Source organism: Protopterus annectens, chromosome 6.part1 (genome assembly GCF_019279795.1).
Source record: "Protopterus annectens isolate FY-2018-M chromosome 6.part1, PAN1.0, whole genome shotgun sequence".
Classification (NCBI taxonomy): Eukaryota; Metazoa; Chordata; order Ceratodontiformes; family Protopteridae; genus Protopterus; species Protopterus annectens.
The window spans coordinates 117547263-117561980 of NC_056738.1; the positions used below are offsets into that span (position 1 = coordinate 117547263).

At 35.7% G+C, this 14718-nt stretch overlaps 1 protein-coding gene across 1 annotated transcript in view; it reads left to right on the plus strand.

The window, feature by feature from the left end:
- Window positions 1-14718, plus strand: part of LOC122805262 (dynein axonemal heavy chain 11-like) — a 4596980-nt gene that overhangs the window by 752597 nt on the left and 3829665 nt on the right. The window contains exon 10 of the mRNA XM_044075350.1: window positions 8330-8434. Coding sequence (XP_043931285.1) covers window positions 8330-8434 — 105 coding nt within the window. The remainder of the gene's footprint in view (window positions 1-8329; window positions 8435-14718) is intronic.

Sequence of the window (14718 nt, forward strand, 5' to 3'; positions counted from 1 at the left end):
AGTTGACAAACACTAAGAAATGAAATAAAATTCCCAGAACAATAGATGGGCTTTATGCAGAAATAAAGCTATGCTCCCGATACCCAAATTCCTTGGTTAAATCTTAGTGCAGAAATATTGTCCTTAAGTGTCACAAGTTAGATTGATAACTAGTACTCACAGACTGGTCCACTACAAACAAGACAACATCAACTTCTTTCTAGCATAGCACAGTACACTTATATTCAATGTTTCCCCCCAACCTCTAGTGATTATCACATCATCATTTTCCTGACACTGGTGAAAAAAAGTGGTTAACCAGTTATTTTACTCATTATGACAGTGTTTCTTCAGGATCAGAAGCTTAATTGCTAATACATATTCAAGTCTGTTTCCTTCCCTTGGCTACACCCTGGTGTCCTACCGATATACAAGCTTTAAGCCCATTAGTGATAATAGTATTTGCACCTGAAAAGAAAGACAATTCCTGGTCTTTCCTCTTTTTTGTTGTTACTGCCAGAAGAAAAATACAGTAAGTCTGTAGATGCAGCACACTTCAAAACACAGTTCCATTTCTTTTATATTCAAAAAGACAGAAGTCACATAGTTTTTAACCATATGACCAACACACTGATTGCAGATGAACAAGTGAGAGGAGAAAGAAAAAAATACATTACATTGTTAACTCAGTTTCCTTTAGCCTGACATCCCAAACTTCACAGCCCATAAGCTATGTTCTCATAAATATAATTTTGAAACATAATTTTGCCAAATTTTTTGCAGTAAAGTTAAATAAAATACTGATTTCTAAACCAAAACTGAACACTACACAGTAATGTTTCCCCTCTATTAAGATGCTTTCACAAATTAAACACTTATGTGCCACGTTCAACAAAAGACTATGAATGGTTTTATAACTAACAGTTGGTGAAGTATTTCTACTTTTTATTTTCTCCATGTAGCACTTCATTCTTCATCTGAAAATTTGGATATGGGATAATGCCAGTTTGCCCAGTGGTTTCTCATCCTATTCTAGCTATATTTTCTGACTGCTTAATGTGTTATACTCACACAATGCTTTCTTAAACTTTTCCTTGCCTTACTGCAAATATGTCAAGTTAGGAATACCTTTGTCGGTACACTGGCATAATGTAGGGGGGTATATATTATTCTTCTATGAATAGGTATAGGTGTTTTTCTTCTCTGCATCCCCTTCTATAAAGAATCAACTAATGCCATTGACAATCTTTTTTTTCAGTTTTTTGCCTTACCTTAGTAGCTTTTGTCTAAGTACCTGATGCTAAGAGTCATTTTTCTGACAAACATCTCTGTTTTGACACTACATAGTGAGAGATCTAGGGCTCTGTTCAGGTTCCTTTGTTTCTAGTAGTGGGTTATTTACAATGGGTCTTTCCTTTTCTGTCTTCAAACATCCATCATTCATTGCTTTAATGTCGAGAATATTCTGGTAATGTTTCATATCATGTAGTATGTTTTTTTTTTTCTGTTTATGCACTTTTTTCACTATCAGAAAACCTTATTTGTTAAATTAGTACTTAGTAACAGGTTTCTGATAACTCACATGGTCTTCCATTCCTTACTACCTTAGCCAAGTTTTAGTTCCTTTTGAAAGTTGTACATCTGTCCTTTTCTTTTTTTCATGACTGTGTTTTTTAACAGTGTGCCAGGATGTTGCCGCTGTCCCTCCCCATACTGTTATTTCTGGCCACAGAGTGTCTAACTATGTTGTCTCCACCAATTATTTCCAAAGTGCCTTGAAATGATGGAAGTTTTGACCAGTTGTGACATCATGTGTTAAATTATGTACCACAGCTACAGAATATAGCACTTACCCAACAGTGTTTGAATTCTGATGTCTGTTAAAGGATACTTCTTTCTCTCCCCTTTAGTACATATTACGTCCACACTCTTCTTGTCATCTGTTTTAGGTCTACAGACATATGGCTGCTTAAAAAATTCCAGCCATGTTTTCAGAATCTAGTGGTCCCTTCAGTTCCTTCTCATTCATCAGTACTGGGATAACTTAGTAGTGGCACAAGGGAAATATGCTAATTCTGCTGTTTCTCACACTTTGTCATTGCCTTTCATTATCTGCATATTGGTTAGAAATTACATGTTTAATAGGCACAACACTTACACTTTCATTATCAACGTTTTGGTTAGAAATCACATTCTTGCTATGCACAGTGTTAAGCAATGTACTATACTTCATTAACTAATAAACCTTCATTTAGCACAACCAAGTTATTAGCAGTCTTAAGGTCATTCTGAAAAAAACATTTACTTAAGTTACTTGGCAGTGCACTTTTGAATTTATCAACTGTTAAAATATCTGTCATTTTACTTTTACTGTTCTCTTTTGGTTCTAACCATTGAGTTTAAATATGTTTTTGGTTAGACATTTGTGCTGTCATCATTTTATTTGAATTAAATGCCCAAATATCAAAGGTCACTGCATGTGTTTCAGCTGACACATTAGTTCTAGCTAGCAGTTTCTTCCTTTTTGATAGTCCATGTAGTTAGCAGCTTCCATGAAGATAACATTTTAGTCCAATCAAAGTTAGTCCAGTTCTTCTGGGGGCACAGGGCTGGTGTTAGCATTTTGGGGGCCCCCAGCAAATGTCAAGTTTGGGGCCCACAGGCACTTTCAGAGTAAGTATCGCCCTGTCACTGCCACCCTTCCTAAGCAATCTTTTAGTTCATCGTGCAAACTTTTAGGAGTAGTACACACAGACGGACCTGTAGCTACAGTGCTCTTATATTACAACAGGTCAGTATAACATACTGTGTTGGCCTGTCCCACAAAGGGACAGTTACTGGCATTTAGTTGCAACAATGTTACATCACAATAACTCTATGTAACTGTCTGGACTTGGGTGAAATGGCACCCTAGGCCAACTATTTCAACCCCCCCCCCACACACACACCCTCCTCCATTCCTCCTCTCTGTTTCCCTCCATGTTGGGCTCCCCATATGATGCACATTACTTTTTTTCTTTCTTTTCTCACATTTTCCTTACTCTTCAGCTTTTTCAAGACACCATGTTGTTGTTTGTCTTTTGGCTTTTCCTGGTAAGGGGTCGCCACAGCGGAACTCCGGTCCGCTAATGATTGGCAGTAGATTTTTAAGAAATGCCGAGGTGCCAGCTCGACGCTCAACCTTCAACAAAGGCACGCCCATTTACACACACGTCTTTCGAATGCTACCCAACCGCGAGGAGGACATGCAGACTCCACACAGAAGGCACTCCCAAGCCATGCCAAGAATCGAATGGGAGAACCTCTTGCTGTGTGGTAACAATGCATACTTTTCTATATTCTCTGAAGTGCATTTTAAGTTTTTTTTTTTCCTTTTTATACAACCGTTTCATCCAATAACTGCATAAACAGAAATTATGATCAAAGAAAAATTCTGTGTTTTTGCTCAGCTTTAGTTGTCCTGGCATCCTTTCAACACACCTTTCCTAACCAGGACAGCACAGTAGTAATCATTTAGGACATAATGCAAATAAGCTAGGGTCCAAGAAGCCATAGGGTTACAGATGTTCTGGGATGCACTTTACAACATTTTCCTATCCTTTTAATCCAATGAAGGCCTAAACTAAAATCATGAGTAGGAAAAGAATTTCAGTCTTATTTTTATTTTTTTGCCTTTCAAGGAAGATATTAAGTTGTGCCCAAGGCTAAATATTCAAAGCTGACAAAATAGTACCTCACAATAAACTAACAGGCCAATTGTTGTGAGGATACATAGGTCTATTCCAGAATGCTGCCTGTCTCTCTAACATCCCCCTAAAAAAGAAAGTCACTGTCTATGCATCCCACTGGTATTAGATTGGGCTGAATGCAGAGGTACAAATTGTCACAGTCATGTATTTCAAGTGACTCCTGACATACATATGCATAGCATACCTCCTCACTCCTCACCCATAGCCCCCAAAGGCAGCCACCAGTATACATGCCTGAAGTATGATTGTGAAGAAAGTGAAAAAAATAATTACAGTAATGTGTTCTACTTTATTGATCCTAGACAGTACACTGCCTCTACAGAAGTTACAGTAACCTTTTTTGTACACCTGTGAGGTCTGTCAGAAAAGTAAAATAAACAATAACTGCACTGTCCTTAGGCCACACATAAGCTATACTTACCTCCTGTACACACCTCTAAGCTCTGACTGTGATGAAAACTAAAGAAGAAATAGCCACCCCCCCCACACACACACATAACCTACAGTAGTTTTCTGTACACACACATCTAAGCAGGGCTGGTTTTAGAATGAGTGCAGTTGAAATCAGTGGCCATTATCAGCTTTATCCTAACAGAGTCATATCCCAACTCTGTTCAGGTTAAAGAGCATAATCAGAAAATTAATACATTTTTTACTCATTTTTTGTCAACCAGTAATGGCTTTTGTGGGGCCCCCACACAGTCAAGGATGATTAAGGGAACCTCCTGTATCCATTTATACAGTCTGGAGAGTATGGGCCACCAGAATCCTAGAAGATCTATGTGTCTGAATGTTTTGTGATATATCTTATGCCTTACTTTTGAAATATAATTACTTGTTAGCTGTAAAAATGTAGAAATACTCCTGGATGACCACAAGAACCAAAAGAATAAACTAATAGATGCAGAAGAACAGAATGAAATCCACACGATGTTAGCGTAATAAAAACTTTTAATCCACGCTTTCGTAACCAAACTTCTTCAGAATAAAATGTACATTCTCAACATTACGTTTACATTTATATTTATTGCGACTCAATAGATGCTTTATTAAATAACAATTTGTTTGTATTTAACAAAAAAATATACAAACAAATTCGAGGGGGTAGCTATGGGGTCCCCTGCAGCACCATCTTTTGCGAACATTGTGATTGGTCATTGGGAATGTACTGTGTTGGAACCACTAGTCATGGAATACCAGATTACATTTTTTAAGAGATTTATTGATGACTTGTTTTTTGTCATGGTTGGGGATGTACAAAAAGTACAAAGTTTTGTTGACACCCTTAATTCCAGGTCAGGATACTTAAAATTTATTCTGGGAGATGTGGGACTAAAAGTCCATCTCTTGGATGTGATTCTGGAATGGGATGTTAAGCTTCATAAGTTAGTTAGTAGGATTTTTAGGAACATTTTTAGGAAAGATACTTTCACTAACAGATACTTGCATTATACCAGCGTGCACCCCCGTGATATGAAGAATAACATTCCTAAAGGTCAGCTCATAAGAGCTAGTCGAATGACAAGTGAAATGGGTGACTTTTTGAAGGCAATAGAACATATTACTACCTTTTTTGTAGAAAGAGGGTATAGTAAGACCCTGTTGAAAGAGCAGGCTGAATATGTTGCACAGAATAGGGGCAGTCTCTTTCCAGCCATCCTTGAGCATGGGTTTTCCAACATCAATATAAAACAGAATCATGACACGAATAAATCAGATGTTGGTAATTTCTTTTGCTTCGACATGACAGTAGACAGTGGTATTATCAGAAATATTATTTCTGATAATTGGAAAATTCTAGAGGGAAACAAGGACTTACAATCTATAGTGGGGACCCAACCAAAATTTGTGTATAAAAATCAAAACAAATGAAAAATATTTTAGAAAGAGAGAGAAATAAATTTGTATATTGCTCTAACATCCCACAGAAAAGATGGGGCATGTATAAGTGTGGAAACTGCAGCATATGTAGATATATTTCTGAAGGTCCCTTAGTTAATTTAGAACATTTACCTTATACTTTGAAAGCTCCAGGGCATTTTAACTGTAAGAGCAAAGGAGTTATATACATTGGTATGTGTGCATATTGTAACACATTCTACATTGGTATGACTACAAGAGCCCTATGTACCAGAATAAAAGAACATTATTACAATATTAAAAAACAAGACAAGACAAATGCTTTTTATGTGCATACTATAATATGTCCTATGTACAAACAATTTTTGTTTTCTGTGCTGGAGCAAGGAAGTCATGATTTTAGAGGTGGCAATTTCAAAACAAATCTTGAACTAAAGGAAGCTTTATGGCAAATCAGATTAAATTCAGATAAAAAAAAACGTGGTATAAATGATGCTGTCAACATTAAATGTTTTTTGAAAGACCGTAGAGTCTATATAAGGAAATAACTTCCTGAGCTTTGACATTTTATTGATTATTTGTATAATTATTCAAGTGGAAAGATGTGTTTATTGGTGCAGAGGTATTCCAAAACTGTTTTTAAATGTGATGTTGAGAATGTACATTTTATTCTGAAGAAGTTTGGTTATGAAAGCATGGATTAAAAGTTTTTATTACACTAACATCGTGTGGATTTCATTCTGTTCTTCTGCATCTTCCAGTTTGGATTTTTGATACTTGTTAGCTGTATTTTTTTACTGATATCCAGAAGAATAACATATGTGTCCTAGTATTACTGGGTTTGTGCACAGATAAAAATCCATATATTTTTACAAACACACACAAGCATAAGCCATAGCAATATTAGTCTTCTACTTATTTCAGCAAATAGCAACACATTGTGCAACACCGATACTGCCATACAATATCAGTGACTGCTGTTTAGCAGTCATCAAACAGCATCAGCGGTAAGTCACTTTTATTTATCTCACTGACCTTCCCTGATTTTGCTCTTAAATTTGCTCTGTCCTTTGTAAAAAGGATTTGCTGGTAAATCATTCAGAATTACAGCGAATCAATAAATCCAGACATCAGACTTTTATACTTCTTATTTTCCAAAAATATGCATGTTGATGCAAAAGTTGTTAATATATTAACTTTTTAAGTGAATTAGAGTAATATTTAAAGTGCATTCTTGATTTTTTGACTTTATTTTGCTATTATTTTTGACACTGAGCTGAATTCTTTAACAAAGTTGAGAGTTATAGTATCAGGTGTTCTGCCAGTATGTATAAACCTCCCTGAAAAAGAAAACCATCCCTGAAGATTGGAAACATCAGCTCTTCTTAAAATGCAAGGTATGCACTGAGATGGATCATTCTGGGCTGTTGATCTCTCTAGTACTTATCTTGCTTGTGTTCATTATCAGCTTTATCCTGAAAGGATCATATCGCAGCCATGTTCAGGTTAAGGAGTGTAATCATGAAATGAATACATTTTTTCATCCTCATTTTTCCCCAACCAGCAGCAGCTTTTGTGGGGTCCCCACACAGTCAAGGATAATTAAAGGGCCCCCTGCAGCCACAGGTATTGCAGGTATCCAGTGCTGGCTATGTTGTTAGTTTTAGTGGAGATAATGTCCACCAGTAGGGTTTTTGGCACTACATCAGTGGTAAAATATTTTATGAAATTGCGAAACCTGTTACTTGATAAAACACTGTAACTATAACCAGAGATATCTTTGAACTTTAAAGGAGATACAAATAAGAGTTATTATCCACCTGGTTTCCAAGTATACAAGATTGCTGTAATAGGTTTTGTTGGTTTGCCAGACATGCTTCAAAGTATCAGGATAACATAACTTGCTGTGGTTGGGGGCCCCCAGCAACCGCAGGGTTCACTGGCACCTAAAGCCAGCTATGTGGGGCAATGCTATCATCCCTACCAATTTGGTGGTTGAGTTATCTTTGGAATGTTCATTAGAAAGGCTGTCATATCCATTTCTTCCTTTAGACTGATTCAATGGTTATCATTTACCTTACTCCTTGCCTGAAGATCTGCAGTCTTCTGAACAGCCACACTTTTTTTTTTATTTTCTATATTTGCCATTGGCCTGGGCAATAATTGAATAGGTTCCTGTGATCATTCCACTCACTAAGTCTTTGCCAGAGGTGTATATAGCTGGGGTAGAGTAAAAGGGGCAGCCATAAGATGTCAGGGGGTGCAATTGGAAGTACTGGCATTCAGTTTCTGATACTGCATTGTAGTCAAGTCTGTAGCACTTCATGCACCGTATGTGGTACAATACAGTACTGGCATCAGACATGAACACCAATACTGCATTTGTGATCACAGCTGAAGCATTCAGTGCTCCTTGGGTGGTGTCTGAAGCAAGCTGTTTGCTACATGTGTAACAGGTGGTTTGTTACAGTTTAATGAAGGTCCTTTTTCATGAAAAGAGACTCTGATTTCTATAGGCTTATCACATTATTTTGCACAGTGTAAAGGTCAGTGGTACATTTCGTATCAGTAGCTTTTGAGTAAATTCACACCCTCAGTAATATATACTGTTTTTGTGATACACATATTACCTGACTGTGTGGAAATTTTAGCTTGCTGTATATGCAGACAGTGTTCTTATTTGCTTATGCTAATTGAACAGATCATGTTTTTGTAAATCTTAGTTTTCATTTTAATTTTAGTTGTCTTCTGTACTTCGTGAAGTTAAATATCTCACGTTGTTGAAACATGACAGCATACCAGACATTGCATCATTCTTGTATTCTAAAAGGGAGACTCTTTATAAGGTAAGTAATGTACAACTCTACTAAGCTGTCTTTTTACCATATTTAAACTTGTTTTCCAGTATCAACAATGTATGATCTAGTATTAAAAGTGTTTTTTTCCCTTCTTTTGTATGGATTTGTATTGTTTGTACTGACTGAAAGCAGCTTCACTTGTAGTCATTATCATCAACAAAAAATGATGTTTCTCAAAATGAATGCCATATTGTAAGTCTAAGACTCAATACTGGGAGACCGAAAACTGTGGAGAAAAAAAAAAACATAATTGGATTTCAGGAAAATAGTAGAACGAAAACACTGGTAGACTCACCACGGCAAAAACTGATGCTTAACACAAAATCCACTGCTTCAAAAGTAAAAGTCTCTTTTTAATGTAATACTGCAGGCAAAAAAGATAAGCGCTTTCGTGTGGTGTAATACACGCTTCTTCAGATCTACTTAATCATTAAAACAGTGAGTTTATATACACTAGATAAAATTCAATCATACAATTACACAATTAGTGCAAATCAATTAGACAAATGATGAGACATTCAGTTTTAAAAACACAAATAGCTAACCCAGCCCATCCACCAGTTCATTCCTAGTGCAATGTACGCAGGAGGTCACTAAAATATATTTAAAACATGAACACTCAAATAAATCTAGACTATAAGATAAAAAATAAAAATCTCCAATCATATAAAAAATACAGTTATCCTGTATTCACTAGAGCTTGCAAATAAAGAATAAATAGAATATTATATAAATACCTTAAATATAATAAAAACATTCATCTAGCCTTAAAGGCTAAAACAAGTAAAAAACATACTTGTCTAACATATATTAAAATGGAATGCATATAAAAAATGCTATCTACTTTTGAGCACTGGTTTGATGGAGACACAATTGTTAATGCTTGGGGGTAGGTGAGCCCTTAGTTTAAAAATCCATTGTAATTCAATATTTTCTAACAGATTCGTATGGTCACCTCCCCTAATACTACATTTAACCGATTGTAAAACTCTAAATTTGAAGATGTGTTCACTGTGAGTCATAATGTGTTTTGCCAATGCATTTTGTTCTTTATGTTGTTTGATGTCATAAATATGGTTATACATTCTTTGTTTTAACTTCCTCTTCGTTAGCCCTACATAAAACGCCGGGCATGTGTCACAAGTTGCTAAATATATGATACTTTCCGTATCACAAGTGGCATATAACTTGGGAGTAAATATGTAGCTCAATTTGGGATGAATGCCATATTGTAAGTCTAAAACTCAATACTGGGAAAACTGTGGAGAAAAAAAAAAACATAATTGGATTTCAGGAAAATAGCAAGACTTTCAGCTTTTCTCGGTTAGGGATCACCACAGTGGAACTCCAGTCCGCTCATGATTAGCAGCGGATTTTTACACTGCTGAGTTGCCAGCCCGATGCCCAACCTTCAACGAAGGCACTCCCATTCCTGCTCACACCTACCTATATGTCTTTAGCATTAACATTTGAAATTCACTTATACATATTGAAAGCATTTATTCAGGTTGCAGCACCCTTCTCACTTAACTCCGAGAGTGCTGCACCTCAAAGGTAGGAGGAAATTCTCTGATATACAGCAGTTTGTGACTTGAGTATACTTCAGACAATCACACGTAAATTTTCTCAGTTCTAATGATTATACTTTACCTCCGTAAACTTACTGTGGGAAACTCTCAAAATGGCATCCAAGTAAATTAAATGATAACAAAAAGTTCATTGTAATTTATAGAAAACAATTTAGTCTAGTGAAGATGTGGAGTAAAGGGTGGCAGCAACATTTACCTTTACATTGTTCTCACTTCCTTGTTTAAGCTATGGATTCCTTTCTTTTCCACTTTCAAAAGTATTATCCCTATGTATATATTAATTTGCTGGCAGTATACTCACCCTGGCAGTACCTGAATGAATCCCGTTATGGTAGAGCCTGAGGTACACAGATGCAAAGCTGCAGTAGTAAAAATGTAACAAAGCAGGAAAATGTGAAACAGATTGTAAACAGCAAAATAGGTTCAGTTGACTTCAACGTCTAACTGTAAATATCATACTAAACAGCTGATTTGAGTTTAATACAGTCAAAACTGTTAATATGAAGTAAACCTGACAACACGAAGCTTGGTAAAGTAGAAGTGAAGGATAAAAGCAGAGTGTACTAGAGAGAAAAGTGAAAGTAACAAGGAATTCTTGCACAGAACAGCTCTGAACTAGTCACTAAAATATCTTGTGAAATGGAAAATATTTCAGTTCTCCCTTAAATGACTGTCAGCCTGAAAATCAGGAAGCAATTCCCATTGTAAACTGGAACAGATCTGTATTAGACCCAACATTTAGCAAACCATAGGTTAATATTCCATTGGGAATGCTTATGTGTGTGCAGTATGTGCTGTGGAAACAAGAACACTGGGGGGGGGGCATATTCAAAAATTAGTAGCACTTATGAAAACTTAATTAACACAAGCCAGTGTTTTTTTTTTTTTTTTTATTTTACCCAATTTCCCAAAATCAAAATGTAGCTATACAGGTATCTGAAATACATCTGTTTGCATGTAATTGCAAAAACAAATATTAAATATGCATATGCAGCCAAATTCCATGAAACTAAATATGTTTACCTGTCATTGTTTAACATGTGAATGTTTAATAAAGATATTAAAAAATGCTGTCTAAAATTAAACAGGTCTTTGCTTAAATGCTGTGGTTTTCTGAACATACCCCAAAGCTTTGCAAGTCTTGTATTGATGAGACTTAAACAGCTGTCTATGCTTCAGCAAATGTATGAACTATAAATGATTGCATGTTTAAAGAACTAGGACCCGATGAATTATTGTTGTGCTGTTTTTGCTTTTTTATAGTGAGTCAGGTATTGGGAAATAAACAGAAAATCACACAGAATAACCAGTAAAAAAGAAGTTTATGTTCATTGCACTCACTCACACAAAAGTAAAGGTGTGTGTATTTGCAAACCAGAAGTATGCAAATGGAGAAAAAAAAATACATTTGCACTGAGAATGAAACTTTAGTCTTCTAGGATACCATTCTGACTGTAACTACCCACCCCCCCCCCCGTGATAGAACAGTTTTGATTTCCCAGAGATTGTTTTAATCATCCAGACAGCATAATTATCTATTTTCAGTTTTTCGATTAAGCTAGGTGCAATGGCAGTTAACTTGTAAAAGCAACTCAGTTGCCAGTTTACTTGAGATGTTTATTTACTTTAGTAAAGTCAGCATGTTCTGTCTTAGTACCATAATCTCAAGAGGGCTCTTTTTGGTTCGAAATGAGTCAGGAATGAACTGGATAACAATGAAACGTGATAGTGCTTCATAAGAATGTGGAGCAAGTGCTTGAGTACATCACTAGTATATTATCTGATGAGGCTGTTCTCTTTAAGATGTGAATTGAAGTTAATATAAATGATGGTTAGAAGAGGGACAATTATTTTATGTTAATTGATGGTGACTCAGTGCTTGACTGTTTCACTACTGTGATTTGCCTAGTGTTTCTGATTTGTTACAGCTTGCATTTGGTAAATCTAGTTTCTTTTTTTTTGCAATTGCATGTAATGCCCACATAATTTCTGTAATAATCTAAATTTCTACCATTGGTAAAAAATGTTAGTGTATTGATGTCCTAAACAAGGTACCTAATACTGGAACATCTTGGCATTACTAGTGCTTTACTCATATTTCTATGCATTAACCCTTTAAGATCAAATATCAGTGTAAAAGCCTGCATTTTCTAGTAAAGAACTTCTTGAAAAACAGCAGAATAATAACTTGTGGGCAGGTTACCTAAAGATGACCAGTTTGTGACAGAATGGTATTTATGAAGGTTTCAGCAGAAAAGTTCTTTTAATTGCAGACATTGAGTATTTGCAGCAGAACTTTAAATTATTGTTGTGTTTTCTGCAAATGATGAGGAAAATTCTGTTCACTAACTGAGGCAAAGTACTTGCTGCTTTGATATTGTTTCTTGAATGCCAGCATCTAGAGTGGAATGCATTGAAGCTCAGGCATGGCTTATGATTTTACATAACAGAGTCCTTATTTTCTCTGTGGCTATTTAGTTTTGACAAATTACAGTCGTCAGAGTTTGAAATCATTAGGTAATATCAGTGTCGGGCATAAAATCACTTTGTCATAGTTGCCATGAAAATCAGTTCATCTCTTATTACTATTTGTCAAGATGAGTAGTATATTCTGAACGTAATCAGCGGTATTAGACCATGGATCTAGGATACCTAGGATATATAGTTAACAGTTACTAAACACTGCACATGTTAAATTGAAAAAAAAAAAGCCGGTGCATTTGATCACACTTTGTAGAACAAGTTTGTCATTTTTTTTCCTTTAGGAGGCAAAGGTATCTCTCATATAGGTGTTTATGCCACCATAAAATAATGAAAAATTCATTGTTGCTACCCTTTCAGTTTTGCCGTTTTTTAGTACAATTCTCATAAACTTTAAAACTAATTTAATGTCTGCCAGCAGTATATTTTTCTACCACTTGGTGACATAAGTGAGGCAATTAAATGCCTTTTGTACTAAGTTTGAGGAAGTACACACCATTTGTCTTAATCTGTTACCTTGATTACTTTATCTTGAGGTAAGATAAGATTTTGTTTTAACTTTATTTAGGATTCAAGGTTACAGCAACAGGATCTGCCTTAAAATGACTAATTAGCCCTTGTCTTTCACTAGGTACTATGCATAGATGAACAGTTTTCTTGTGTGGGACTTCTAAGAAGCTACACATTGAGTAACAGGTTAATGTTAGCTCCACCAGTGTGAAAACAAAAACTCAGCAGAAAGGCCAATAGATGTTTGCGTTTCTGGGTAAATTTCAGTAACTGGCTAGTAAGTGCACTGCCTTTATGCCAGGAAAAAAGAAATACAGAGGACCTGAAAGAAAATCAGCTACAAAAGGTGAGGAAAAATCTCTGACTTGGAAAAGTTCTGCAGCTGTTCACCAAAAAGTAGTGCAAGATCCAGGCATGACTTCATGTGTAACCTAGAGGAAAGTGTAAGACAACTGCACACAGACCTGGTTAAAATAAATGAAACACTGATGGAATATATCGACTCAAACAACAAAAGGGTGGAAAAATGGAAGAAGCTTTAAACAGATATTCAGATCATACCTGTCAACCTGGAAACATCAAAAATCTGGACAAAAGCCCACGAAAAATAGGTACAAACCTGTACACTGATTAACATAAAATTTACATACATAATTATGTTACCCCGTCTGCTCCAATGGAATTATGGGATGTCTACTTTCAAATGCAACCTGAAGAATGGACAACCAAAATGTGGCCCCCCCAGACCCTGTAGTGAATGGTAACCATTTTTTTTGAAATATGTAGCAATGATGTTCACTGGGAAGAGTAAAGATAATGAACCTTAGGATTTTGTTTGTCGTGACTTGCAGTATGTGGGTTTTGTGGTAAAAGTAGGGCATTTACTGGTAGGCAATATTCCAATCTTAGCAACAAAGAATATTATAGTTTGCTATGACCTCCAAAAGTCATTCTCCATGGCCTACTGATCAGTAGTGTAGCTAGAGTTTGTGCCACACAGGGCTGTCTTTGAGATTACCACCCCCCTTACAAAATCATGGTCGAATGGGCCCCCCATTCACAGTCCTCCCTCCCTGCAGCCATTCCAATGTCCCATTACTTGACTATTTTGCCTCATTTACCATAAACACTAATGTGCATACTGCTTTACTACTACAATTATTTTTTGCATTTCATTTAAAACTTTTATTTTACATTTTAATTTATAGCACAAACACTAATGGACATCTTCTAAACAAAGCAATACAGTCTTACAATGAAAATAGACTTAACATTAAAACTTCTCTGCCCTTGAAAACTCACATTCATTGAAACAGCATTGAAACCCACATTCAATGAAAATGCATCTGGTCAGTGGCAGATCATAGATCCCTTGCACATGAAACATACATGTATTCTTTGATACATCTTCCTGATTGTATTAAATTATATTCCTTGTTATAGCAAGTTTTAAATTTGTTTTGAACATTTTCCAATAAGCAATGAAACAAAATGCATGAACCAATAATAATAAAACTGTCCAATTCAGAACATTTCTCATAAAACTTCTATAATCCATCAGTATCAGTAAATAAGCACAATCTCTGCAAAAGTAAAAGTCATCTAAACAAGTCCACATTAAAGAGATCTGTAACTAATGAAGAGGTTGCTGCTAGCAAACAACTTTATATTTCATTATTTCATCTACAAATA